The sequence below is a fragment of the Platalea leucorodia genome (assembly GCF_965183815.1).
Source record: "Platalea leucorodia genome assembly, chromosome: 16".
NCBI lineage: Eukaryota > Metazoa > Chordata > Aves > Pelecaniformes > Threskiornithidae > Platalea > Platalea leucorodia.
The window spans coordinates 5,867,341-5,892,983 of NC_138838.1; the positions used below are offsets into that span (position 1 = coordinate 5,867,341).

At 47.8% G+C, this 25,643-nt stretch overlaps 3 protein-coding genes across 3 annotated transcripts; 2 read left to right on the forward strand and 1 right to left on the reverse strand.

Annotated features, from left to right (window-relative positions):
- Positions 1-4,336: 4,336 nt before the first annotated feature.
- TEKT1 (tektin 1) lies at positions 4,337-8,951 on the forward strand (the record flags this gene model as incomplete). Its single annotated transcript, XM_082328141.1, has 7 exons — positions 4,337-4,526; positions 4,919-5,084; positions 5,368-5,496; positions 5,934-6,077; positions 7,341-7,563; positions 8,177-8,373; positions 8,645-8,951. 7 exons carry the CDS (start codon positions 4,337-4,339, stop codon positions 8,802-8,804), a joined length of 1,209 nt encoding a protein of 402 aa, XP_082184267.1. The 3' UTR covers positions 8,805-8,951.
- A 697-nt stretch (positions 8,952-9,648) lies between these two features.
- Positions 9,649-12,853, reverse strand: FBXO39 (F-box protein 39; the record flags this gene model as incomplete). The annotated part of the gene is made up of 3 exons (XM_082328113.1): positions 9,649-9,777; positions 10,537-10,713; positions 11,840-12,853. The coding sequence occupies 3 exons, from the start codon at positions 12,851-12,853 to the stop codon at positions 9,649-9,651; spliced, it is 1,320 nt and encodes a 439-aa protein (XP_082184239.1).
- Positions 12,854-19,530: 6,677 nt separating this feature from the next.
- PIMREG (PICALM interacting mitotic regulator) lies at positions 19,531-24,320 on the forward strand (the record flags this gene model as incomplete). Its single annotated transcript, XM_082327899.1, has 4 exons — positions 19,531-19,836; positions 20,674-21,008; positions 21,837-21,932; positions 24,194-24,320. Exons 1-4 carry the CDS (start codon positions 19,546-19,548, stop codon positions 24,318-24,320), a joined length of 849 nt encoding a protein of 282 aa, XP_082184025.1. The 5' UTR covers positions 19,531-19,545.
- Between the last annotated feature and the right edge of the window lie 1,323 nt (positions 24,321-25,643).

The window sequence follows — 25,643 nt, forward strand, 5'->3', positions numbered from 1 at the left end:
CAGCCAATGGGGAAGCAGCCAACGGGGAAGCAGCCAACGGGGGGCGCAGCCAATGGGGGCGCAGCCAATGGGGGAGCAGCCAACGGGGGGAGCAGCCAATGGGGGCGTAGCCAATGTGGAAGCAGCCAACGGGGGCGCAGCCAATGGGGGCACAGCCAATGGGGGCAGCCGGGGTGGGCGGGGCGCCGTTCGAGCGCCGCGGCGGAGACGCGAGGAGGCGGCCGGTGGGTGCCGGTGCCGGTGCCGCGAACACAGCCCCGAGCAGCTGCCGCAGCGGCCCGGTGCCGGCCCGCGCTTCCCGGCCGTGCGAGAGGCCCGGGCCGGTCTCCTCCGGCCTCGGCGTCGCCTTCCGCGCTTGTCGTTTCCGCCGTCCCTGGCGGGCGAAGGAGCGGTGTCGGCCGGGCTCGCCCGGTGCCGCCGCGGCAGCCGCTCCCGCCGTGCAGAGCCGGTTCTGTCAGCCCGGCCGCAGCGGTGCGGGCGGCTCTGGCCGCGCCTGCCGGTAGCGAGCCCCGGGAAGGCCGGCCCCGGGAGCCGGGTCCTGCCCCGGCAGCGGGAACTGCTTGGCCGAGCTGCGGGGGCGCGGCCCCGTTACCGCCGCGGGGGGGGCGGTGCCCGGCGGAGAAGCTGCCCGGCGTCTCCTGTTGTCCCGTGAGTAATTCTGCTCCCTGGCTTTTCTAGTGTTCCCGCGCTGTATCTCAAGTTCAGTGCTGTCGGAGGTGGTTTATTGGCAACTTGACGCTACTTCTGAAGGCCAGGTCCGTTCGTTCTGTGCAAGACTTTCAAAATAATCTCAGCAGAGATGGCACCTACTTTTTAAAATTATGGTTGCCTATAGCTTCCCACAGCAGGCAAGCGGCCTGGCTTACGGAGATAGTTTCAAAGTGTCCACAATAAAAGTTGGCATTGCTTTATGTAAGGTGCATTTAAAAGCCACTTTTGGTTACGCTAAAATAGCTCTATGTCTACATAAAGCCTCAGTGGACTCCACTGTCCATTGAGTAATTCTGTCCTTCCTCACAGGTCTCCTTTTCGCTCCCGTCTCTTCTCCCTCCATTTGCAGACAGCCCATCTTTTCCTCTCAGTTCCACTCTTAAGCCTCTTGCTCTCCCTCCTCCGAGCTTCCATTCCCAAATTTTTCTGTTTTTTCCTTCTCATTTTCATTCCTTTCTAAATTGTCGTAACTGCTGAGTTGGTTTTACCTCTGTTATTTGGCAAAGAGCGCACTGTTGTCAGTCTCAGGTCGTCTACAATGATTTAATGCCTGAAAACCATCTGAGGTAAAAATAAAACTTTCTTATGTTGTATAATTCATGTTGAAGGATCAGTTGTAAATTCCGTATTAACAGTTTAAAAGGAAGGAATCTTTTACGGTAAGCTAACAGTGAAGGACAGATTTAGGGTTGGTAACTACAAATGAATTCCTTTATGATGGTGTCGCTGATAAGTAGGGTCAGGACAGCATCAGATGCTGTGTTTTCAGAACAAAACTGCATCAAGTCCCACAGGTCTCACGGTAATGTCTTGGAGGACCATCGCTCGGGGATTCCTCAGCTGTCAAAGTGGCTGAGCACGTTTTCAGAAACATAAGACATTCATTGTTCTCCACCGCCGTTGAAATCTCTCAGCATTTCAGTTTATTATTGAATCGCTTTGTAATCCCTCGTTCATTTGCTCCTATTTCTAAAAGCCTTGGAATGTTACTGAGAGTACAGATAATAAAATTTTGCAGAAGACGACTAATATGCAGCCTGATAGATATTCTGTGACTCACGCTGGCCAAACTAAACCTCTGCTCAAACTAGCTTTGAGTTCAGATCTGCTTAAGTCATTGGAAATCTTTCTTTCATTCTGGAAATAGCTCCAGTTCCTGCTTCAGCTGTTCAGGTGACAAACATTTCTGCTTTCAACTAACTCATTTTACCATGTTATGTCAAGAATTTGTTAAAAAGTATTCATTAGGGGGAAAAAAAAACCCTGATATCCCGACCAAGGAGGGGGCAGAATGTGCAAATCAAGGGAGAGGCTGTAGAAGTGTTGCTCTCTTGTACAAACAGTTGCAGAATCCATGTGTGCAGTACCATATAAATTGATTTACAGGTCTGCCTCAGTAGTAGCCTGTGTAATTGATTCTGATCACTGTTCAGCCCAGTCATAGATTTGCTTTGCCTTGTGAATCAGGAGCATTCTCAGTGTCTGTGACCGCAGCTTTCCATCCTCCTGCATCAGTTAGCACATATTGTTCATTTTCCTTGCTTGCCTTGCACCCCGTTCTCTGCTGCTTCTTGAATCTCTAGGTCCTTCTCCTCTCGGGCTAATGGCTTCAGTTCTAATGTCAGCCCTGTCTTCTGAAGCCTGTATTTTTCTTTGGCTAACTCTGAAATACCTGCATTTTTCTATAAGACAGTGTTTCTTCAGCTGAAACCCCGTTTTTTTGCTCCTCTGGAGTACGTGCAGATTTCTCTTTACGCGGCAGCTGGCAAGAGAGGCACTGTTTTAATGATCACTGAGAGAATTTAGCTACTGTTTGAAATTAAAGATCATTAGCAGCTTTCTAGCTGTCACTGCACTGTATTTGCAGCCAACAATTGCAGTTGCTTCCCACTTCCCTGTCTTGGACCAGCTCAACTTCTTTTGCCCAGTGCTACTTGCTTCGTTATCACGTTGCAATCTCTTTGAACCTTGTTGGGAGCTCTGAGAAACCCTGCTGTGATCTAAACTACATCGGGGTATACGGAGGGGGCATAACTGTACCATCTGATGTAATGCTCTTTTGTCTCCTTCAGTTCTTCTGTCTGGCTCCCGATCTCTTTTGTCCCAGGAAAGAACAGAGTTGCCACAAAGACGGAGCATACTGCTAAGGATGTTTCATGACTGACATTTTAGATAGCTAGGTACTAGGTTTAAGATGGACTTAGAAAATTAGTTGATAGTGAGTAGGAATATATGTCGATGCCATGCTCTCTGATCTCACGGAAAAATTCAGAATATTTTAAAAAGTATTTTGAGGCAGATTCTTTATTTTATACCTTTCATTTGCTTTCACAATCTTTATGCATTTCTTCAATAAATCGATCAAAAATCACTGTCCGAAGCGGTGGGAACTATATCAATTAAGGTACGAAGAGTATGTTTTTCTTTCCAGACAGATCTTACCTGGGAGTGGGTGAAAGGAAGCACCCCTGGAAGCACTTGTGTGTGCTGTGCTTCTTCCACCTGGTGCAACAGCAGAAGGTTGCTGGCGGCAGCGTTGCTGTTCCCATAGCAGCCGGTGTGTTTACCTTCCCTGCTGTTCCGAGCCACCTCCTGGAACAGTTAGTCCCACGCGTAAAAAGAAAGCGTGTGCTGCTGCTGTGGCGATTGAGGCTGAGGGGAACGGAGGAGGTGGCACTTGGCCAGGGTTTGACCTCGGGAGCGGTCCAGGCCAGGAGCAGTATCAGCCAGGAGGTGCGTGAGGGAGAAGGGGGGTTGTTTTAAGGGTTCCTGTGCTGGAGCGTGGGCAAAGCTGTGCGCTGCTGAGGAGCGGCTGTGTGCATCGGGGGTGAGGGTTGTCTCAGGAACACGGGATGAGCGTAGTGCAAGAATAGGAAAATTGATATTCAAACTGCTCTGACTTTGCTTGTGTTTGGGGCATTGGTTTCACCCTACATTAAACCAGCATCCCCCTTATGCTTTGTTCTTTGTTCTGCTTTAGCCCTTCCTAGGCTTTTCCATTTGCTCATTTACCTGCTGTATTTCCCCCTTCAGCTTTTCAGGTCCTGTTTTCTCCTTTTTTCTTTTTCTTTTTTTTTTTTTTTTTTTCCTAATGACCATTACATTTCTTTTTTACAACCTAGAGTTCATCCACCTCTCCAGCTGTATTCTTCAAAGGTGTTTACTGCTCCAACCTGTGGGAGACTGTTTATCTTTTATAGTTTTTCACTTTTTCTCGGTTTTCTGTGATTGTCCTGTTAGTAATTCTGTCCTTCCTCACAGGTCTCCTTTCCTCTCCCTTCTCTTCTCCCTCCTATCGCAGACAGCCCATCTTTTCCTCTCAGTTCCACTTTCAAGCCTTTTACTCTCTCTTCTCCAAGCTTCCATTCCCAAATGCTTCTGTTTCTTCCTTCTCCCACTCCAAACTCTCTCCCCCACGCCTTCACAAAGTCTTGTGGAGCCTTGAGCAAGAAGTCTTTTTATACCTTTGTTATTTTGCAGGTAAAAGGGGCAAGAATTTTTCTTACCCTCATGGACCTGTCTTCTCCCCTTCTTGCTTCACAGCCAAATAGAATGCTATTGCTGTTTTCAGGTTCCACATTCCAAGAACTGACCTGTGTCATATCCAGAAACTTTCCAAAAAACAATGGCCAGGCTGTTGCAAGATCCACCCAAGTTTCATCCCTCAGAATGGGACATCGCAAACAAGATGCACTGTGCCAGTGCAGAGTCTCAGAAATCCAGGTCAGAACGCGTGATAGCTGAGAGTCGGAGGCTGCTGGATGAAACAGAAAAGGCAACTCGGAAAACCCAAAGTGATGTCAACAAGAAAATAGGTAATCCCATGTGTTCTGCAAGTGTCAAGACGTGCTATTTGAGCTATAGGTTTAAGATGGACTTAGAAAATTAGTTGATAGTGAGTAGGAATATATGTCGATGCCATGCTCTCTGATCTCACAGAAAAATTCAGAATATTTTAAAAAGTATTTTGAGGCAGATTCTTTATTTTATAACAAATAAATTACTTCTCCAAAACACACCGAAAGCTATTGCAGCCAAACCTCCTGACACAGGGTTGCAAAACTGTCTCCACACATCAGCCTACAGCACTACATGCACTCCACTAGGCAGTAAGTCTATTTTTAGCCATATCTAAGATCTGACCCACAGTGCTCTGGCACATGAGATGGGCTTGTATTAATACCTGTTTGCAATTTTCATTCTGCAGAACAGAGACAGGAAGAAATAAAATTCTGGAAGCAAGAATTAGAAAACAAACTTGAACAAATTGTTCATGAGACAGAGGTACTGTTGACTTTCAAGACTAGGCTGGAGAAATCTTTGGAGAGCTGCAAAGAGCCACTCCTCATTGCCCAAAAGTGTCTCCTGAACAGGTGAGATGATGATGATGAAGGAAAGCATTCAGGGAGAGAAAAAAAACCTAGGTAATGAACCTTTAGCAGGTAATAAGAAAGGCTGCAAACTAAGGGCCTGCCTCTCTTTGCAGTGGAGTCACAGTCTGATTTCGGTGTCCTAACACTGGGAAGCAAGGCCCTAAAGGAAAAAGTTCCTGTGTGGCAAGGAAAAGCCTTCAGTTTGGAAAGCCGGGCTTCCTCACTTCTGTTAGCTGCAGGCATTTGAACAATATGGCTGATGGCTTTTCCTCTCTTTGTTTAGGCAGAGGCGACTGGGGATTGACTTGGTGCAGGATGAAGTGGAACAGGAACTGGTGAAGGAAGCTGATGTCCTCCAGGGGGTTATTGCTTTGCTTGGACATACAGTGGAACAAACCAAGGAGCAAATCAGGTGCAGAGGCAGAGCGCATAACTGAACGCTGATTAGCTGAAAAGTAGGACAGCCATAATCCTGAGAAGTTGTAGGGCCAGGCTGAGCACAGGTCCAAAGTTACCTTCAGTGCTAAACAGTTACAGGAGGTCAGTCCTAATTCATACTATTCGATCAGTAATGGTGAGAGGTTCTGTTTGTTAGAATTCCAAGTACTTGCACGTGATCCCTGGTCTTCTCATGATCCAGTCCTGTGCCTTTAATTCCAATGGGAATTGTACCATCAATTTATATGCAGGCAGCTTCATGCTCTCGATTTGGGGACTTTGCAATTAATAGTTCCTGCATGAAGAATTCCATAACAGCATTGGTATTACCTAATGCGTGTATGCGCGCATGTTATGGGCACCTGGGAGTGCCTACCCTTTGGCTTAGAGTCCGGTTGTTTCTCCTCCTAGACTAAACCGTTCAGCAAAATACAACCTGGAAATGGATCTGAAGGACAAGTTCACAGCTTTGATGATTGATGATTACTGTGCTAGCTTGACAAACAACACTCCTGATATCAGATATGCTGATAATGCAGTGAAGATAGAAGGAAAGTAAGTGATGATTTAGTTCAATGAGCGTATGATAATTTTACACCTAGTCTGAGCTGTTCCAGTAATAGCAAGATGAATTTTGTGTAAAACAGACTCTATCTGTCCATCATCTGTCTGTTGTAGATTGTTTTTTAGACTTCTGTCCATCAGTTTAGTATCTGTGTAATACATCTGTGAAATAAGCCACAAAAATCACATTCCCAGTGAACTGCAGTTTCCTAAAAGTTTTTGAGGCTCACCGTTAGCTAAGGAAAAATTTCACACCTTGCTTAAACCCAGAACAGATTTACTAATTGAGCTTCCTCTCCTCTCCCCTGGGGTCCTAGCGGGGAGAATGCTGGACTGGGACACGTGAGGTGTGAACTCAGTTTCTGACTCCTCATTAACCTGTCAAACGCGCCCCTTCTGTGTGAGTGTGAACGGTTTAGATGGAGAAATAGCTACCAGAGAAAAAACAGGCTGAAAAGAGGAAAGGTGCTGAGAAAGCAGTCTGTGCGTGAGACAGTTTCCCAAGGACACTGTTGGCTCTGCGAGACCTGACAAACTCGGAACACCAAGAGACTGACAGCTCTTGCTGCTAGCACGTCCGCGTGTGTCAACAACAGGTTGCAGAACTCGGCCCACCCCCAGAATGGTGTTGGCTGCTCTATGCAAAGGACAATTACAGCTTTCTGTATTCACCCAATGAAACAAGGAACCCTCTGAGGAACTTGCCAGACCCCTGCCTGCAAGCCACTGGTGCACAAGTGTCACCCTCTAATCCTGGGGATACGGTTGGGGCTTGGCTTCCCAACTGTTGCTCCAACCAGGTGCTGTAAGTGACTGTCGTCTTGGTGGTGAACTGTGTGAGGGTGTAAGTGCATGTTTTGTGTGAGTAGTTACCTGGTATTAATGGTAACAGCTGAGTTATATTAGTAATAACAGCTTAATTAATGAAAGGTATGCTAAGAAATATTGGTTGTTATCTGTTTCCCACACAACCACTTAACCCTTTATCAGGGAAAGGAAAGTTACAACAAAGTTGCTCTGTGACTTTAGCAAATTTGTTTCCATCCTACCCTTGTCTACTCCATTCTGAAATGTTTGCGACAGCGAGGGTCTTTATTTTGTATCTGTAGAATTCCCAGCACAACTGGCACTCACTGGGATGCGCAGTTAATAGCACTGCTTTGTTCTCGGTTTTATGGCGTAATTATAGATTTATGAAGTCACAGAGAGCCTGATGCTGCCAGTTGATGATCTTTTATTTTGAATCTCTTTCAGTTTTGTTAGCCCTGAAGACTGGACAGATTTCTCAAACATAAATGTTGAAAAGGCTGACAAGCAGCGAAACAATTCTTTGGCACTGAGGGCGCTGATTGATGGCATCCTCTCACAGACAGCGAATGACATGCGCAAGCAATGTGAGGTGGTGAATGTCGCGTTTAGAAATAGGGTGAAGGAAGTCAAGGATGCCAAGCACAAGCTAGAGACGCTCCTTGCAATGGTAAGTGGTAGGGGACAGTCAGCAAAAGAAGGGGAAACAGTGGGCTTGGCTTATCTACCAGTTTTCTTAATCCAGTGGCTTGAGCTACTTTGCTTTAAGAATTTTAGCTTTGCAGTATTGGCAACCCCTGCCACATCTTCCTTTTCCCCCCAAGTCGTCTTAGATTTTATTTTCTCAGCTCTGCATGCACCACTACAGAGGTGAATTTCTGGAAACGCTCACTCGATGTAAGTATTGCTGTAGACATCAGTAAAGCTAGGATTTCCCTTGTGATTTTTAGTTACGTGGGGCTCCTATAGAATTTTCACGATTGTGATAGAAGAGCCTAATAACTTATAAAATCAGGGTCAATGTGCTTGAAATTTGATAGATGAAAACTGTTAATGTTAAAAATGAATTGCTGAGCGTAAATCTCCAATTTCACTCAGAGCAGTGTCACTTGTTTTCCAACAAAGGAATTGTAATCCTGGCCGACCTCTGTAAAATATCCTTCGATAAAATAACATCATAACATAACAAGATTGTTATTACTATAACTATAAAAGAAGATGTTGATGATTTCACCCATTGTAAGAGACAGTGTGCAGCACTTCCTTCTGTTGGATTTCTTAAGGTGATGGATGAGACTGCCTCACAGGAGAAGAACATTGCAGCCTTAAAGAAAGCAATTGCTGATAAAGAAGGACCTGTTAAAGTGGCTCAAACCCGCTTGGAAGCAAGAAACCATCGCCCCAATGTGGAGCTGTGTTATGACACAGTGCAACACAGGCTGATTAGTGAAGTTCAAGAGATGACAACAAATATTCAAAGGCAAGTGGAAGTGATGAAAGAGGGGGAAACCTGTGGTATAGATTACGGGGTTAATTTAATGAGTCAAAGTAACATTGGGTCGCAGCTGTTCTCCCTGAAAGGCTGGCAATTGCTTTTCCCTTAAGGGAAGGACACTTTAAGGGAAACTCCATGGATATTGTTGGTCTGTGAATCCTTTTCAATCTTTGTTTTTTGCTCAGATGTCTTATCCCATATAAAAAAAGCTATACATGTGTTTTCAACTAATATCTGTCTGTATTTCCCCTGTTAGATTAAAGGACGCACTGGCACAGGCTGAGACAGAGCTGAAAGGTCTGAACCGCCGACAGGTTTCACTGGAGGAGGAGATCCACGTCAAGGAGAACGCATTGTACATTGATGAAGTGCTCTGCATGCGAATGAGAGACTCGATTTACATTAAAAACTTCTGAAGCCATTATAGTGGGAGATTGTGTGTGCTCCAGAGAGCCAGCACCTGCTGAAATTTTATTGACAGACTTCCAGATGGATTGGCTTGGCTCAATGCTGTCCTGGTTCTAGTTGTGTGAGGTAATGAAAGCAGACCTAGTACTTACAGCTCCGTGTTTCACAGCTAGCTATGCTCTACAACGCCTGATGAAATCTCCCACTTGGCAATAAAAGCCCAGAAGACGACGACATGTCCCTTCTTCCATGTTACTTAGCTCGTGTGCAACCAATGATACCTTTTGCCATTGAAAGGTCTAGAAGCTGTGGAACATCTGCTGTTAAGAACTAGGCACAGGGTGTGTAGCAAACTTAACAGGAGGCAGGGACTGGTGATGTACCGGATAGTGCCTCTGACTGCATCTGAGTCAAGAGCCAGCCGAGGCTGACTTTGGGCTAATCGCTTCCTCGCCCCGTGTCTCAGGTTCCCTAGTGGTAAAATGGAAACAAGGAGGTGGCCTTCATTGGTAAGGGGTTTGAAGCTCTACAATGAGAAGTGCTGAAAAAAGAGGAGGGCCTTATTTTTACTAGAGGTGCCTGTAAGGGTGGAAAAGGGCTCACTGGTTCCTTTGCTTCTGGCAAGGAAAAACAAAGCAAGGGCAAGAAGAAATGATGCTGGAGACACAGGAGGCCGGTTCCCAAGTCCAACATTTTAATGCGTGGAGCGTAAAATTGTCCCTTGCCTCTCTCTTGCTGGTATCTCCCTTTCAGAGGCACTGCCGTCAAGATTCAAATCCCTTACTAATGCCCTCCAAAGGATCCGTTCGTTGCTTGCAGATGTCGCCGGGTGTTCTTCTCTCTGCCCGTGGCTTACGCCATTGGGTAGGTGAGGGCAGAATAATTCAGCTCTGAGTCAATCAGGGATTTGAACTTCCTGTAAATATCGCACAACAGCCGATCCTCTTCGTCGGTCTCTTGTCGAGCTATGTAAATCCTGACCTGTAGGCATGAATGACAGTCATGTCTCTCAGATCCATGGAGCAGGCTCAGCCCATTAAAGCTGGCGACAACAAGAAGCCCCTGTGACTAATGAGGAACCTAGAGAAGCCAAATTCCTCGGGTTTGAGTAGAAGCTTGAGGTTTGACTCGGTTTTCACTCCAAACCGACTGAAAACATCGTCTCCTGCCAAAGAATTTTTGGGAAGAGCACGGTTCCTTTTACCCCCGGAACTGATGCCTCCCTGGGATCTGCACAGATCTGGGAGGATCTACTGAATTCAGAATCTAGCACACACAGTAGCATGACAGCACGGTTTAGACCAGCTCCAGTTGTGGTCTGGCCCCAGTTCAACACAGCGTCCCTAAAGAGTGAGATGTGTTTATACCTTTTTGCACTTTAGTGGGATTCAACCCCCATGCCTCGGTGGAAGCACAGATCTAAGCGCTCGGCCTGGGAGGCGACTGAGAGTGCCTAGCTTGAACTAGAGGTGACAGAGGGAAGCCCAGTCTAGGAGGGCCCTGTGGACTTGTTGGGGCTTGTTATTCAGCTTCTCTGGTATTCTGGATACGGCTAAGGAGGTTGGAAAGCCCCATTTCTCTGAGTGATTCTCAGGCTCATTCTCACGCTAGAACATCGTCTAGGGAAGGTAGTTAAATTAACATTTCCGTAAGTGACCTTTCTACGGGCACGGGGACCTCCCCTTTCTCTGGGTATTGGAGAGAGGAAGGGAATGGGAGTTCTGAAGCACAAAGTCTTACCTTGATGGTAGTCAAAATGCATTTCCTTTCTGCACGGTTTTGTAGCAGCCTCTCCATAAAGGTGACGCTTAGAAATGCCCAGACCTCCAGCAATGAGAGCCTCTGGCATGATAAGACGAGCTGTAGCAGCTCATCGTCCAGCGGCTCCTGGTCATTGTTTAATTCAAGTGTTAATTCCTTGAAAAAAAGGAACACTGTTAGTACTGCTGCCCAGAGGTTGTGAGCGCACTAACCAGAATTCAATAAACGACTTTCCCACTTTTACCAACAGAAGTGACTGTCAGCAGATCGATTTTGTACCTTGGCATTAGCAGAGACTCAGTTTTGCACGATGACAACAGTATATGCTACAGCACCCTCCGCTCTCCCGTTAAGATGGGAGGATTGTGCATTACATATCGTCCTAAGAGACAGACAACTTCTGTTGCCATTACAAGACGCTACACCCACGGTAGGCTCATGCCAGGATGGTATTTGACATGTTGGAAATTATCCGGGATACGAGAGTAGATCCCAAGACAATTCCTCGAAAGCTTTACAGATCTCTGCCCTTTCCTGGAAACTCTGCAATGCAACGGAACTTAAAGCAAGCTGTCAGCAACCATCAGGTATGAGGCCGTGTGCTTCCCTCGCGCATGCAGAGACCTCACCTCACGCTCGCTTACACGGGTCAGCTGTTGCACACCTTTGGTGACACATCCTTGGTGACACCAGGGTGCTTTGACGTGGGCACCAGTTAATTTACACAAGCTGTCAGATATTTGTGCAGTGCCAAAATGGAGCACAACCATCTGTGGAGGTTGAGGCGGGCTACAGCTCTGTAAGCAAACAAGGTGTACAGACTATTTTCCTCATATGCGGCTTTCCCAGCAAAAGGGTGGGGTTCAGAAAAATCTGACAGGATAAGGAAGTTCTCAGTTACTAAACATGAAGGTGTCTAACCGGCATAAGCCTAAAGCTTTCTTCCAAAAAGGATGTTTTCCTGCCTGAAAGGTTCTTTTTGCTCGCAGCTGACATTACAACCACCAGCATTTTGGGTGTTTTAGCTTTTCAGGAGGGCAAGCGGACATCAGCCTGACAGCAAAGACTAGCGTAATGGGGATTGCGACTGGACAAGGATAATTACCCAAGCTAGAGTAGAGCTGGAACACTGGAATGGCTCGCTTATGAAAATTACCCTCTGAACATAAAACTGAAGCCGTCAGGAATTCCTGTTGATGCCTGCCGTTAGGCGGAAGGCCTATACGATTGCTTTGCTTAGCTTTGTGCTATGGCAGTAAGATGTCCCTGTTGTTTCCCTTACCTGCAGCACATGCCTGTAGGCCGGGAGGAGGTCGGTAAGGGTAGGTCTCATTATCCAGTCTGGGTGACTGAAAGAGCAGCTCCGTAGGCTGATGCTCCTGACTGGGATCTCCACTAGCAGGATCCTGGCTAGGTGATCATGCTTCAGGACTCTTTCGAAGAAGAAGTTCACGTGCAGTTTTGGGGCTCTCGTAGCCAAGTTTGCCCACGCCATTCCTGCCACCACTTGCCCATGAGGCTCATCGATACGACATTTAATATTCAAGGTGCACAGGGAATGAGCGCTGTGCTCCCGCAGGGTGTCCAGCAGTTCATCAGAGATGCAGTGATAATTGAAAGTCAGGGTGACCAGGCTGCGGAACTTGGACATAGTCTGGTGGAACACGGGGCTGCTGTAGACAGGAAGGTGGAGACTGAAGAAATCCTCAAGGTTGATTTCCGAGAGAAAGCTTTGCTTCGTCAAGCAGCTCAGAGACTTCAGAAGCTCACAGCCGCCTTCCAAGGTTACTCTTGCTCCTTTTAAGCTGAGGTAATCCAGCCGTTTGCTCATTCTTCTCAGGAAGGTAGCTAAGTTCTTGATAAACTGAGCCCTGACCGCATTTTTCCAGATGAAGCGGTCTAATGCCAGGTACTTGATGCTCAGGGATACGAGGCGACTGCTACACCTCCCCAGGTGTGCAAGAAGATCTTGCATAGTCACTTGAAATTTTTGGGTGAAGGCCGTATTGGAAGGCTTCCGTATCTTGATCTCAAGGCGCTCCAAATACTTGCCAAATTTCTTGACATACCACAGCGCACATTGCAGCTCCAATGTGCGTGTCCTTGATGGTCGGCCATAGAACGTGATGGTTCTGCTTCTCCAGAGGCATCCCGAGTACATGGCCCGACTCCAGTTTTTACAGACCAAGGCAGCCCGAGATCTGTCCCTGTCGTCTAACCAACGGAAGACGTGCCTCAGACAGACATCAGGTAGGTGAGCCCAGCAGCTCTGCTCAGGTTCACTGGCGTCTGCCATGGAGAAGAGAGTTTTTCGCTTCGCTTCTGGCTGTTGAGCCAAACCTAGCAGAAGCAAGCTGTGAGTGGATTGCTTGCTGTTCCCAAGAGAGCAGGCGTCCAAGCAAATGGATGAAAGTTGCCTTCTTCACGTTCAACACCAGCAATCCTTTCTTTGCCTCTGTACTCAAGCTGTCAGGGTCAAAGAAGCTCTTGGGTCGAAACTGGACTCTAACCTAAATCAAAAGGAAAAAACCAAGGAGTGAAGAACAAGCACAGGACACATCTTTTAACTTTCTGGCCTTTGGTCTAGCTAAACAGTGAAATGGTATCAAGTGCTGATAGAGCAGCCACAGCCTCTAGAAACCTTTCCTTAGCATCACCTGTCATTGAGAATGGTTTGTGGCCTGATGCCTAGTGTCTACAAGTAGCCAGGGCTTTGGGCCGTGCACATTTGAGCAGTACTGTGGGCACAAAACTAGTGCAAAGGACTTTTCTTAGCCTTCTGGGGTACTGTTGCACAACAATCATCTGCCATAGATTAAGCTACAATCCCTGTTGAGAGCAAGAAGCAACAGAAGCTGTTCCAGCACTCGGTTCAAGGACAGGGAGCAGGCTGGCAAGTCGGGAGACCAACTGGGTAGTGGTAAAACACGTAAGTAGACAACCGCAATGCCAGAAGTTCCCAGTTCCCCGCTCAAGGCTGGCCTGTGGAAGTATTCGGCTCCCTGCACACTCCTCCGGCTCCGACAGTCTCCCTCCAGGGTTCCAGACTTGTTTCCTCTACCTCCCACCCCTCCCGCCACAAAGTTCAGCCGTTGCCGTGGAGCAAAGAGGTACCGTTTGTGATATCACAACAACGGACCGTACGCAAGGGCAAGCAGTGAACAAAACCGACTTGAGCTAAGTCATTTGGGCTAAGGTGAAGACAGTGAAAAGGAAAAGCAGACTTGTTTGGTAGTCCCTTAGCAAGCGAGAACTACAGGCCACAACCTACAAGCCAGCCGCAGGCTGTATGTCTTGGCACTTGTCACCAACCAGACAGACGGATCAAGCGGCTGAGCAATGAACAGCCAAGAAGGGAAGCGATGCGTCCTCTCCCTTTTCAACTAGGAATTGCAGACTTCAGCTGTGAAATGCAAACTCCATCCCCCTGGCCTGTTAGGTGCTTCTCTTCCTCAGGCCTGTTACAGATCAGGCTCTACGTTGGCTCTGCGAACAGCCAAAGGGCGTGCAAAGCTCCTGTTTTATTAGTACCTCTGTAGAGAGGCAACAATTCAGAAGGTATTTACTTCCCACCTCTATAGCGCACGTGTCTTATCAGGGCCACTTGGTAAATCACTCCTTAGCCCTTGGGGATGATACTGGAAAAACACCTCGTGATGCTTTCTTATGGTCTACCCTAAAATCAGGGCTTAGTGGCTGACAGGCCTACAAGAAGATGCAACTCAAAAGGACGTGATGCCAATCTCCAAACAATCTACCTTTCCTCCTTTGCATGTGCTGTTCTCTTGGGTAACAAAGTTGACAGGGATGGAAACAACAGAGGCACCATAAGAAGACGAAGATGGAATTAGGGCTTCTCCCCGCAGAAAGGTGGCAGGAGCAATAGCCCGACTGAAGTGCATCTACGCCAATGCACGGGCAACAAACAGGAGGAGCTGGAAGCCATTGTGCAGCAAGAAAACTATGACATAGTTGTCATCACAGAAACACGGTGGGATGACTCGCACAACTGGAGTGCTGCAAGGGATGGCTATAAACTCCCCAGAAGGGACAGGCAAGGAAGGAGAGGCAGTGGGATAGCCTTGTACGTTAGGGACTGTTTTGATTGTCTAGAGCTTAACGATGGTGACGACAGGGTTGAGTGTTTATGGGCAAGAATCAGGGGGAAGGCCAACAAGACAGATATCATGGTGGGAGTCTGTTATAGACCACCCAACGAGGATGAAGAGGCAGACGAAGTATTCTGCAAGCAGCTGGGAGAAGTCTCACAGTCGCTAGCCCTTTTTCTCATGGGGGACTTCAACTTGCCAGATGTCTGCTGGAAATACAGCGGAGAGGAAGCAGTCTTGGAGGTTCCTGGAGCGTGTGGCAGAGAACTTCCTGACGCAGCTGGTGAGGGAGCCAGCTAGGGAAGGCGCCTGGTGGACCTGTTGTTTCTGAACAGAGAGGGCCTGGTGGGCGATGTGATGGTTGGAGGCCATCTTGGGCATAGCCATCATGAACTGATAGGAGTTTTTGATTCTTGGAAAAGTAAGGAGGGGGGTCAGCAGACCTGCTGCCTTGGGCTGTCGGAGGGCAGACTTTGACCTGTTCAGGAGCCTGGTTGACAGAGTCCCTTGGGAGGCAGCCCTGAAGGGCAAAGGAGTCCAGGAAGGCTGGACATGCTTCAAGAAGGAAACCTTAAAGGCACGGGAGCAGGCCATCCCCATGTGCCGAAAGATGAGCCGGCAGGGGAGAAGAGCGGCCTGGCTGAACAGAGAGCTTTGGCTGGAACTCAGGAACAAAAGGAGAGTTTACGACCTTCGGAAGAAGGGGCAGGCCACTCAGGAGGAGTACAAGGATGTCGTGAGGTCATGCAGGGAGAAGATTAGAAGGGCCAAAGCCCAACTGGAGCTTAATCTGGCTACTTCCGTAAAAGACAACAAAAAATGTTTCTACAAATACATTAGCAACAAAAGGAGAGCTAAGGAGAATCTCCATCCTTTATTGGATGCGGGGGGAAACACAGTGACAACGGACGAGGAAAAGGCTGAGGTACTTAATGCCTTCTTTGCCGCAGTCTTTAATAGTCAGAGCAGTTGTTCTCGGGGTACCCAGCCCCCTGAGCTGGAAGACAGGGAAGAGGAGCAGAATGAAGCCCCCATAACCCAAGGGGAAATGGTTAGCAACCTGCTACGGCCACCTAGACACACACAAGTCCATGGGGCCAGTATCATACTCCTGGTATCGCGCTCACTGTGCTGCTGTTCTAGTTCGCTCGCCAATGCATTACGAAATAATCTGGGGCTATTTTTGAACCCTTGGGGAAGGACAGTCCAGCGGAGTTGCATCTTCCATCCTGTGCCTGGGTTTTCCCATTCAAAGGCAAAACCAGGCTGACTCTATTCATCCACAGGTGGACAAAAGAAAGCATCCTTCAAGTCTAGCACTGTAAAATAAGTATTACTGTCGGGAATTGAGGTGAGGAGGGTATATGGGTTTGGAACCATGGGCTGCACGTCTGTAGTTCTCATGTTAACCTCTCATAAATCTTGTGCCAAACTATATTCCTGGGAGTGAGGCTTCTTTACAGGCAAAATTGCGGTATTACATCCCGACTGATGTTCCCTTGATTGTCCATGCTCTAAAAAGGAATTGATTGCTGGTTCTAACCCCTTCTGGGCTTCCAGTTTCATAGGGTACTCTGTTTCTTTCTCACCGGCTGGGCTCCCGGTTTTGGCCTGATCTTTACCGGAGTCCCATTCTTGGCTCGTCCCGGCATTCCCGGTGACCACACTATGGCTATTACCACATCTAATACCTCATCTGGAACGTCTTCTTCTTCTTCCACAGGATTCTTCTCAGTTAGCAAACATATCTGGGCTCTCCCTGCATTCTCGGGGGGAATATGTAGCAGCACAGAATCTTCAGAAAAGGTTCATTGTACAGTTAATTGACAGAGTAAGTCCTCTCCAAGTAATGGTAAGGGACATTCTGGCATAGAGAGGAATTCAGGTGCTAATTTAGTATCCCCAACTGAGAGCTCCATAGGCTGTAAAAACGGCCTCCAGGTTCTTTTCCCTGTAGCACCAACAACGCTTACCTTAGTCTTGCTTCAGGGTCCCTTACAGCTCATTATTACAGAATGGGTGGCCCCACTATCAATCAGAAAATCAACTGTTTCATTCCCCAGCTCAGCTGGAACCAGAGGATCAGCTGGGGAAACTTTAAACTCTGGTCCACCAGAGGTGGTGTCTACTGATACCCATAAATACTTATATTGGTTACATCTAGGTAATTCTGAAAAGTTGACGTGCCAGTATTCCCCAGGAGTTATTACTTGTGTTATTCCACCTCCTTGTGGAGGTTTAGATTGGATATTAGGAAAAATTTCTTCACCAAAAGGCCAGTCAGGCCCTGGCCCAGGCTGCCCAGGGCAGTGGTGGAGTCCCCATCCCTGGAGGTATTTAAAAGCCGGGTGGATGCGGTGCTTAGGGACATGGTTTAGTGGTGGGCTTGATGATATTAAAGGTCTTTTCCAACCTAAACGATTCTATGATTCTAAGAAAACATGTAGATCCCTGGGAGTTCGTTTACAGCTACAAAGGCTCAGCTATTTCTCTTTTAATGTTATAAACAGGCGTGAAAGGACAGGCCGACTGCCCCGTTGCGTGTCAACCTGCTGCTCCCCTTTGGCCTCCTGTTCTTGTGTCACACCTTCTCTCCACCTGCGCACACCGGCTGTTCAGCTGGCACCACGCCTGTTCTTAGGGATTCCCCCTACGCCCCTTCCCATGCCAAATGCCAACCCACACCCCAGCTCTCCAGAGAGCCCTTGGCAACTGAGCACGTGGATGCGATTCCCACCCGAGGCCACCTCTGGTCTTCAGGACCCCCATCTCCCCCCACCCCCCAAGAGCGCTGTTTCGCAGAGCCGTCAAAGCCATTTTGAAGGTCTTGAGACGAATGTCGCGACAGAGCCGAGCCAAGGTTTCCAATGCGGTGCCCCAAGGCGCGGGCTGCCGGGGAGAAAGGCCTGAAGCAGGTCCCAAAGGCCCTGACCCCGCGGGGCGGGGCTCGGGCACGGTCGCCATCAGCGTCCTGACAGCCCCTGCAGCTGCGCTGCGGCCGGGGGCAGCGGGGACTTCTCGGGACACGCGGCCGCCGCCGCTGCCGCCCCGCCCCGGCCGCCGCTTCCCGCCCCGGCCTCGCCGCCCGCCCCGGGGCACCCCCGGCCCCGCTCCCCCGGCGGAGCGGCCGCAGCTGATGCGCAGGCGCCGAGCCCTGCTATGACCGGCGCGCGCGCGAGGGGCGCAGCCAATGGGGGCGCAGCCACTGGGGGCACAGCCAATGGGGGCAGCCGGGGTGGGCGGGGCGCCGTTCAAGTGCGGCGGCGGCGGCGTGAGGCGGCGGCCGTGAGGCGGCGGCCGGTCGGTGTCGTCCCGGTCCCGCCCGTCGCGGTGAGTACAGCCCCGAGCAGCTGCCGCAGCGGCCCGCGCTTCCCGGCCGTGCGAGAGGCCCGGGCCGGTCTCCTCCGGCCTCGGCGTCGCCTTCCGCGCTTGTCGTTTCCGCCGTCCCTGGCGGGCGAAGGAGCGGTGTCGGCCGGGCTCGCGCGGTGCCGCCGCGGCAGCCGCTCCCGCCGTGCAGAGCCGGTTCTGTCAGCCCGGCCGCAGCGGTGCGGGCGGCTCTGGCCGCGCCTGCCGGTAGCGAGCCCCGGGAAGGCCGGCCCCGGGAGCCGGGTCCTGCCCCGGGAGCCGGGTCCTGCCCCGGCAGCGGGAACTGCTTGGCCGAGCTGCGGGGGCGCGGCCCCGTTACCGCCGCGGGGGGGGGCGGTGCCCGGCGTCTTGCCGTGGGTTCCGGGCGAACGGGAGCAGGGCGTTGTGTTGCGCAATGCCGGTCTGGTAACGGATAAACGTAACCCGGGGGCGGCAGCTGCTCCCTCCCGCGCCTCTCCCCCGAGCAGTATTTTCTGGTGTAAATTAATCAACGGTAGTTAGCGGTTTATCAGAAGCAAGCTGGATAAGCTGCGGGCTAGTGAGAGAACTGACTGGTTGCCTGCTTACTGGCCTCTGTTGCCGCATGCAGGAACGCATTAAAAGTGTTAATATCCCAAGCACCTCCAGGATTAAAAAACTTCCGTAAGCCTTGTTGCTTTCTGACCCAAATAAGGACACTTGTGCGAGGCAGAGACAACCTGGGAGATCAGAGGTAGCAAGGAATATCAATAGGCTTTCCTAATATGTGGTATAATGATGGCAGAGACCTCACAGCTTTTTAAATTAACAGTCGTCTGCAACAAAGTATTGGTAAAATTAATTTGTTCTCAATTGAGATTGCTACAATACATTTGCATTTCAATTGCTTTTTAGAAGTAATTTGCTAGCAGTATCCTAGCTTGATAGCTAGTGAAAACGAAGAATTTAAACTCTATATGTATGTTTAAATTGTCATATATCATATAGAGAACAGGCATTTTAGCCCTTCACGCCAGCATCCTCTGCCAGTAACAGTCCTGTTTTGGGACTGAGGTATCCACAGTCATAACTGTGACCGAAGTGTGAGCCTTCAGCTCGCAACTCAGGCAGGAGACAGCAGCCGCTGTGTCAACTTGTCTGGCAATAGAACACTGTTGTGATTAATGAAGGCAAAAATTTGGGATATAAGACCTTAGTCTGAGACACCAACAAGAAACTTGCAGTTACAGAGCATTCTGCCTCCCAAGCTTGAGTCTCGCAGCTTACCGGGTCTGGCGTCCGCTGCTGGCAATGCAGTATAAGGCTTCTTTGTGGACACGCGCAGACCTAAATAGCCGTAGAAATCAATGCTATTCTCCTTCAAGCCTCCAAGTAAAAGCCTGCTCGGCTCTGATTTTGTTGTTTCAGGCAAATGTAACTGAATATATTGTATAACCATTTCTCCTTTTTCACACTGCTCTGTACCTTGCTCTGTCTAATTCTTGCTCTCCTTCTGATTGTTTTAGAAAAAAGGTTGACTAAGAACTGGAACAAGATGGCATCTGTGCTCCAGAATGTCAAGGCAACAATGGCCTGGCGGAAACACCAGCTCCTAGCTGACTTCGATGAGAATGAGAGCCCTGTACCTGACAAATTCAAGAGAAGGGCTGCTTTGAGTTCTCTCAATACCATCCGCATGTCTCTAAGGAAACGAGTACCCTTAAAGCCAGTAGAGCTGAATTTTCCTGAGACCCCGACTTGGGAAAGTCTGGAAGCAAGACAGAAGTGCCAAACTCTTCAGAGTATTAAAAGAACAGCAAAAAATGCTTTCGGAACAGTGTCCCAGGTACTTTGCCTTCAGTGGAGCGTGGATAGAGTTTAGGTTTTGCTTCAACTTCAGTGCTAAGATTTCTGGACTCTGTACAGAACGCTGTATTCCAGAGAGTCTGTCCCGCCCACTTGCATGCTGTAATGGTTGTCATAGCTACTAACTAGTTAAATCTTTAATATCCTTGCTAATGTATAGACAGGCAAATTATGGATCTGGCAGAACAGGGAGGAAGGTGAAAAGAAGAAAGATGAGACGTAGTTTCATCAAAACTTTTATTTTGTTGCTAAATAAATGCTTTTCCCCTCCTGTATTTCATCATATATGGCAGAGCAGCCATCACAAGGAGAAAGGTGGGTAGAGACTGCCATTGCTTGCAAAGAATTGTTTCTGAGAAATGTGTAGCGCTTTGGATTTTTTTTTTTACTCCTTTTCCTGTACCCATACTATTTATTAGCATGCTCTTCATTAGAGTCAATCTAAATTTGGACTGACAAAAACCGCTAGATGGTAGCAGGGTAGCAAACTCAGAGCCTGCACTTCCCTTTGGTGGAGACTTCTGATTTTAACCGCACCGATTATATGTTAGGGAGCCGGGCTCTTTCCTGCGTAAGAGCAGCAGGAGCTCTGTTCCAATGCCTGCTGAAGTCCTTGATGAGTTCCAAGGACTGGGGGAGCAAATGATTCCTCCAACACAAATGGGTACAGAGGGTTGAGAAGCATTCGTACTAGACTAAACCTGATATGAGAATGGAAGCTAGGGCTTCAGCTCCAATGTTCCTTGTCTTTCTGGTTCCAAACTCTAGGCTAACTCAGTTCATTTAGCATAACATGTCTGTCTAATGCTTTTTTCAGAAAATACAAAAGTCTTGCCAAAGCCCAGTACGCTCGATGGTGACCTTTCCAGCTGAATCCATCAGCAGAAGCTGTGCAACCAGTTCTACCAAGCAAAGAAGCACTCCACCTCGAACCCCTTGCCGTAAGAAGAGTGTTACTCCAGCCGCTAGTTCCAAAGGCACCCCAAGATCCAGCAAAAGAGCCTTGCTTGGGCCAACAAGGGTGTCAGAACACAGAGAATGGAGGGGTTTCTCATCCTGGCTTGGCAGGGATGCTGTCCCTCTCCGGAGATCAAGAAGAGCAGCAGCACTGAAGAGCCCTTATTCATCACCTGCTCCTGCCAGCAGAAAGATGTAAGCCACATTCTTTTGTAAACCTTTTTCCCTTTTTTTTTTTTTTTAATTAGCGTGATTAGAGTATCTTATAAGGTGAAAGGCAAGATACGAAGGTTGCTATCCTGTTCCCCTGAAAGGGTGTGCTGTTCAAGTAGTTATGACAGTAGTTACAGGTCCCTGCATAGACAGGGACAGAGCACTGCATAAAGCTCAAACATCAAACTTAATTTTGTGCTGTGACAAGAACTTCTTAAAAATCGCTCTCCCGCTGGGTAAGTTTACACCCTGTTTCTCACCACCAGTCCCCATCTGACACTGGAAACACACCTGAGTTCTTTGCTGATGCCTTTCTGGTACTGAAAAATGCTCTGAATGCATCTCACTCCTACTTAGCTCTAACTTTTCCAAAGCTGCTGTTTGTATTGCAAAGATACCCGGAATAGCTCAGCTTATGCTGAGCTCTTTACAGAGAGTAGAGAGATTCTTGCCTCAAAGATTTAACACGAATTAGATAAAGAGTTGTGAGCTAGGGAAATACTTCATAATGCACACATAGGTTTTTGTTTTGGTCAACATGAGAAATGTCAAAGCTAGAAGCTGAATCCAAGCCTCGTGAATCTGAGCCCAGCGTTTGGACTGGAAGATAGCTGTCTTGGGGAGGAATGGAGGTGTGAAGCAGTTGGTCAGCAGAATTAAGAGCATGATTGCTACAGCGGTAAACTTCTCTGGGTAAAGTCTGGAGTTGTAGTAACAAGTAGAGTTGTTACTGCAGGGATGGAGGCTTGGGTAGCGTCACCTCGTCAGTCCGTCCTGATTGATGTTTAGTAATGACCGTTCTGTTTGCAGAGAGTCTGACTGCGAGTTGGAGCTGGTCTCCTCAGGGATTTGCCAACTGAAGTGCATCTCCCAGGCATTTGATGACGCCATTGTGCAAGAGGAGAGGTAAATACCGCTAACTGTCCCTCAGCTTTTAGCAAGGGGTTACCTCCCGCTTGGACATTGCCAATTGCAGGCTAAGTCATCCCTGTAACTCAGGATGAGGAACAGTTGCAGAACTTTCTCAGCTGTAATGTAGCAGAGCCTTTCTTTCTTCAAGATACCTGTGCAGATTAAATCTGCGGTTGGACTTGCAGCTTCTAGAACCTGTGAAAAGCTCTCCTTGTCTTCAGGTTTCTTGCTGTGGAAGTCGGATTTTTCCCCAGCAAGAGCCTACCTTTGACCCTGTGTGAGAACGGTACCTCCCCACCTCTGTCTGAAAGTGGTGCCAGTCCAGGCTGGGGGGGCGGGGGCACGGGGAAGGAATCCCGTTGCACTGACACTGTCATTGGGGCCTGCGCATTTATAAGAAAATCCTTTTCTTAGGTAGCATTATGTTAACAAATACTCCGTGGTACCCGTAACTCAGAAATTTAGAGGATGCAGAAGCCTCTTAGACACCGCCTTGGTTAATCCATGAGGTGGTAGGCTGCTGTGCTTGTAAAGGTTATGTCATTCTGAATTAGACATTTTAAGACAGTAAAAACTAAAGGTCAGAAGTCTTGTCAGAGGGCAATTCCCTAAACCTCTCCCTCTCTTAGAACACTCCATGTCAAGCATTCAATAATGAAATGTCAAGCACCTAAAATCCTCTGGAGAGGGCTTAGCATTAAGTACTTTTATCTGCAGAGAGGTAAGGGCTTCAAAGCCTACATAATTCCAAAAATGCAGTTTTTACCAATGGGATGATTTCTAGATAACTATAGGTTAAATCCTGTATTAAGTTAATGATCATATCCATGGGAAGTTCACTAAATCTCACTCCTAATATTCTCCCATCTGTTAGTGATATGACAGTTTCTCTCATTCGTAACTGAAGATAGTATCAACCAGGTAAAGTAGTTGTTCACGTACCTCGTCTGTACCTGCATGCATCTGTGGGGAGAAAACCTGCTGTTTGGAGAGAGAAAGGCTTGTGACTCGTGCTGCTTTGGTGTTATGTGGAACCACGGGGTTCTTCCCTCACGTTCACTGGGGCTGTCTCTGCTACAGCAGAGCATCGTGCAGCTGTAAAACTTCGCCTCTGCACTGTGGATTGGTGAAACCTTGTGGGTTCGCAATGAACCCTAAATTGGGCTCCTATGCAAACAGCAGCTTCTCTCGCCCCAGACCAGAAAACTACTGGTACTAATGTCTTTGTCACTTGACCTCAGTTCTCACTGATTACTAATGACGACCACAAAGCATGGCAGAACAATTACCCTGAGCTGTCTAATTTTACAGCCTTTCTTTTCCATCCCTAGCATTGTCTTAGCAGTTCAGACGATGCTATCGCAGTAACAGCAGTTGATACCTGTATTGCTGGCAGTTTTAAACCCAGCAATTGTACTTAAATGGACGGGAATTGTTTGCTGTAAGTTTCTAAACATCACTTCTAGTGTCAATTCATTGACCCGTTACCAGGTAAATGCCTCTCTTACCTGCACTGAGATCTGTACTGTGGCATCAGTATCTTCACCCCTTATGTTGGAAGTGTCCCTTTTGTTAAAGGGAAGGTTACATCCTGAACACTAGCTCCTATTTTAGCAACAAAGATAGGTGTAAGATGGCGATTGCTGTAACCTTTTGGGTAAAATGAGAGCAGTTTCAAGTGCCTGACTGAAGCTTTAAACAGTGACGTGTACCGCTTCCACTAAGCCAGGTGGTCCCTTCTCCTGCATGTGTAGATGCATACACGTGCTCTGTCGCTGGCTGGTTTGTAGGTTGCCTACTGGAATAATTGTGAAATAAACTTTTTTTTTGGAGGTGCCCGTACAGTCTTGCATATGACTTTCTCTTCTGGTATCCACTTGCCAGAGTTTTAGTGTTACAGCTCCCTTTTCATCTTTTCCATGAGGAAGCAACCCTTGATCTCAAACTGGTTATAATCGCCAGCTCCACGTATTGTTCTAATGCTTTTCATTTTAATGAATGAGATTATATCCCAAGAAATGCTCCTGTTCCTCGTTAAAGTATTGCAGTACTTAATTTGCGTACTGGCGTTTATGCTCACTGGAGGTAACAATATTTTCTTGGTAGCTTTTAGAACTATTACACAGTGAAAGTGTACAGATCCCACACCTCTTCCTTGCTCCCATCTAACAGTGTTCCAGCAATTTGCGTGACAACCAGTTAGTTAACCTTACTGACTCCAGGGTGCTAATGGCAGTCTTGTTGTTGTTCTGCAGGCAACGCGCCGTATCAAACTACTACTGTCTGATGGCACGAAACTTAGAGTCTGCGCGTCAATCTCGGAAACTCTCTCAAGCTATCGGAAGGCGAGCAAAGAAACTCCATCGAGCACTTGTTACCTAGGCAGAGATGGCTTTAACTATTGCTAGCTCATGAGCATATATAAAGGAGAGCTCTCTGTGGCACTCGAAAGGGTGCACTCTCTACACTGAACACGCCATTACACTTGGTAATCTTTCTTGGCAAAGCAGCTCAGGACTTCCCTTCCCTTGCTTTCCCTTCTCAAGTGAACAAGAGAATGAAAACTGCACCACAGTGTATCGTCTCCCGCTGCGATGAGGGACCGTCCTGAACGTCCCTCTCGTAAGGCAGTAAGTACTTTGAAACTTGTGCTGAGCTGACCAGCAGGAGTGGCCAGAGCAAGGGCCACAGGCTTCGGCAGGGAGATATTAGGTAATAGTAGTATTTAGACTGGTATCCAATTGCCATGAGTTTCAGCATGAGTGCTTTGCATACGGAAAGCACCGGTCCGTTATTTTGAAAGCCTAATGCTTTTTTTTCTGTATATGAACAACCTGAAAGTTAAGCTTTAACTGGAAGCTACTGAAACAGCAGGGGCTCGTTTGAGTTCAGACCCCAGCTGCCGTTCTGGGGCAGCGGGGCTCTGGGGAGTCATTCGCACCCCAAGAGAGGAGCCACATTCGCACACTAATTCGTGGCCTCAAGGATTGCTATTAGAGTAGCCGAACTAATCCTATTTTAAGTAGTTGTGTTCCAGACAACTCAGAGCAACTTTATGTCGTGTCTTGCTGCTCCTCTAAATAGCACCTTGGCAGTCGAGTTAAACATTGCTTTTGTACTACAACATCTGTCTTTTAGTTATAGACAGAAATTGCTTACTACAATTAATGTAACCTCTTACAACTACTGTTATTAGCTGCTATCACAGTGCAAGTATGTTATCTGATGAAGTACACTAAGCATTTGATACCTGTATTTTGCTTCCAATTACTTTTTAAAAACCGTAACGTTCATTTGACAAGCCTTTTTTGGTAGGTGATTCAGTTTAGCCAAGTTTAGTCTTTCAAGCTAAAGCAAAGATTTCGCAAGCTTCGCGAGTTCCACACCAGGGCTGTTTTCCACGGTAGCAGCTTTGCGCAGGCTTCTCAGATTACGTTCACTCCAAGATGAACCTTCAAACAAAAGAATGATTGGGGAAACTTTGATATTTTTTTCTAAGATGCACAGGTAATTTAGTAAAATTGGAACTACTAAAGTTTTAATGGTATTAAGTATAAACATGGGAAGCAGTCACATTCAACTCCGATTTGTGTGTTAAGTACGGATTTTAAACTTGCTCCTGATTTTTCTTTTTTCTTGTCAAACTAGACTGTTTTAAAATATTGAAACAGTTAATGAAGCCTGGAAACATGAAAAAACCCCTGG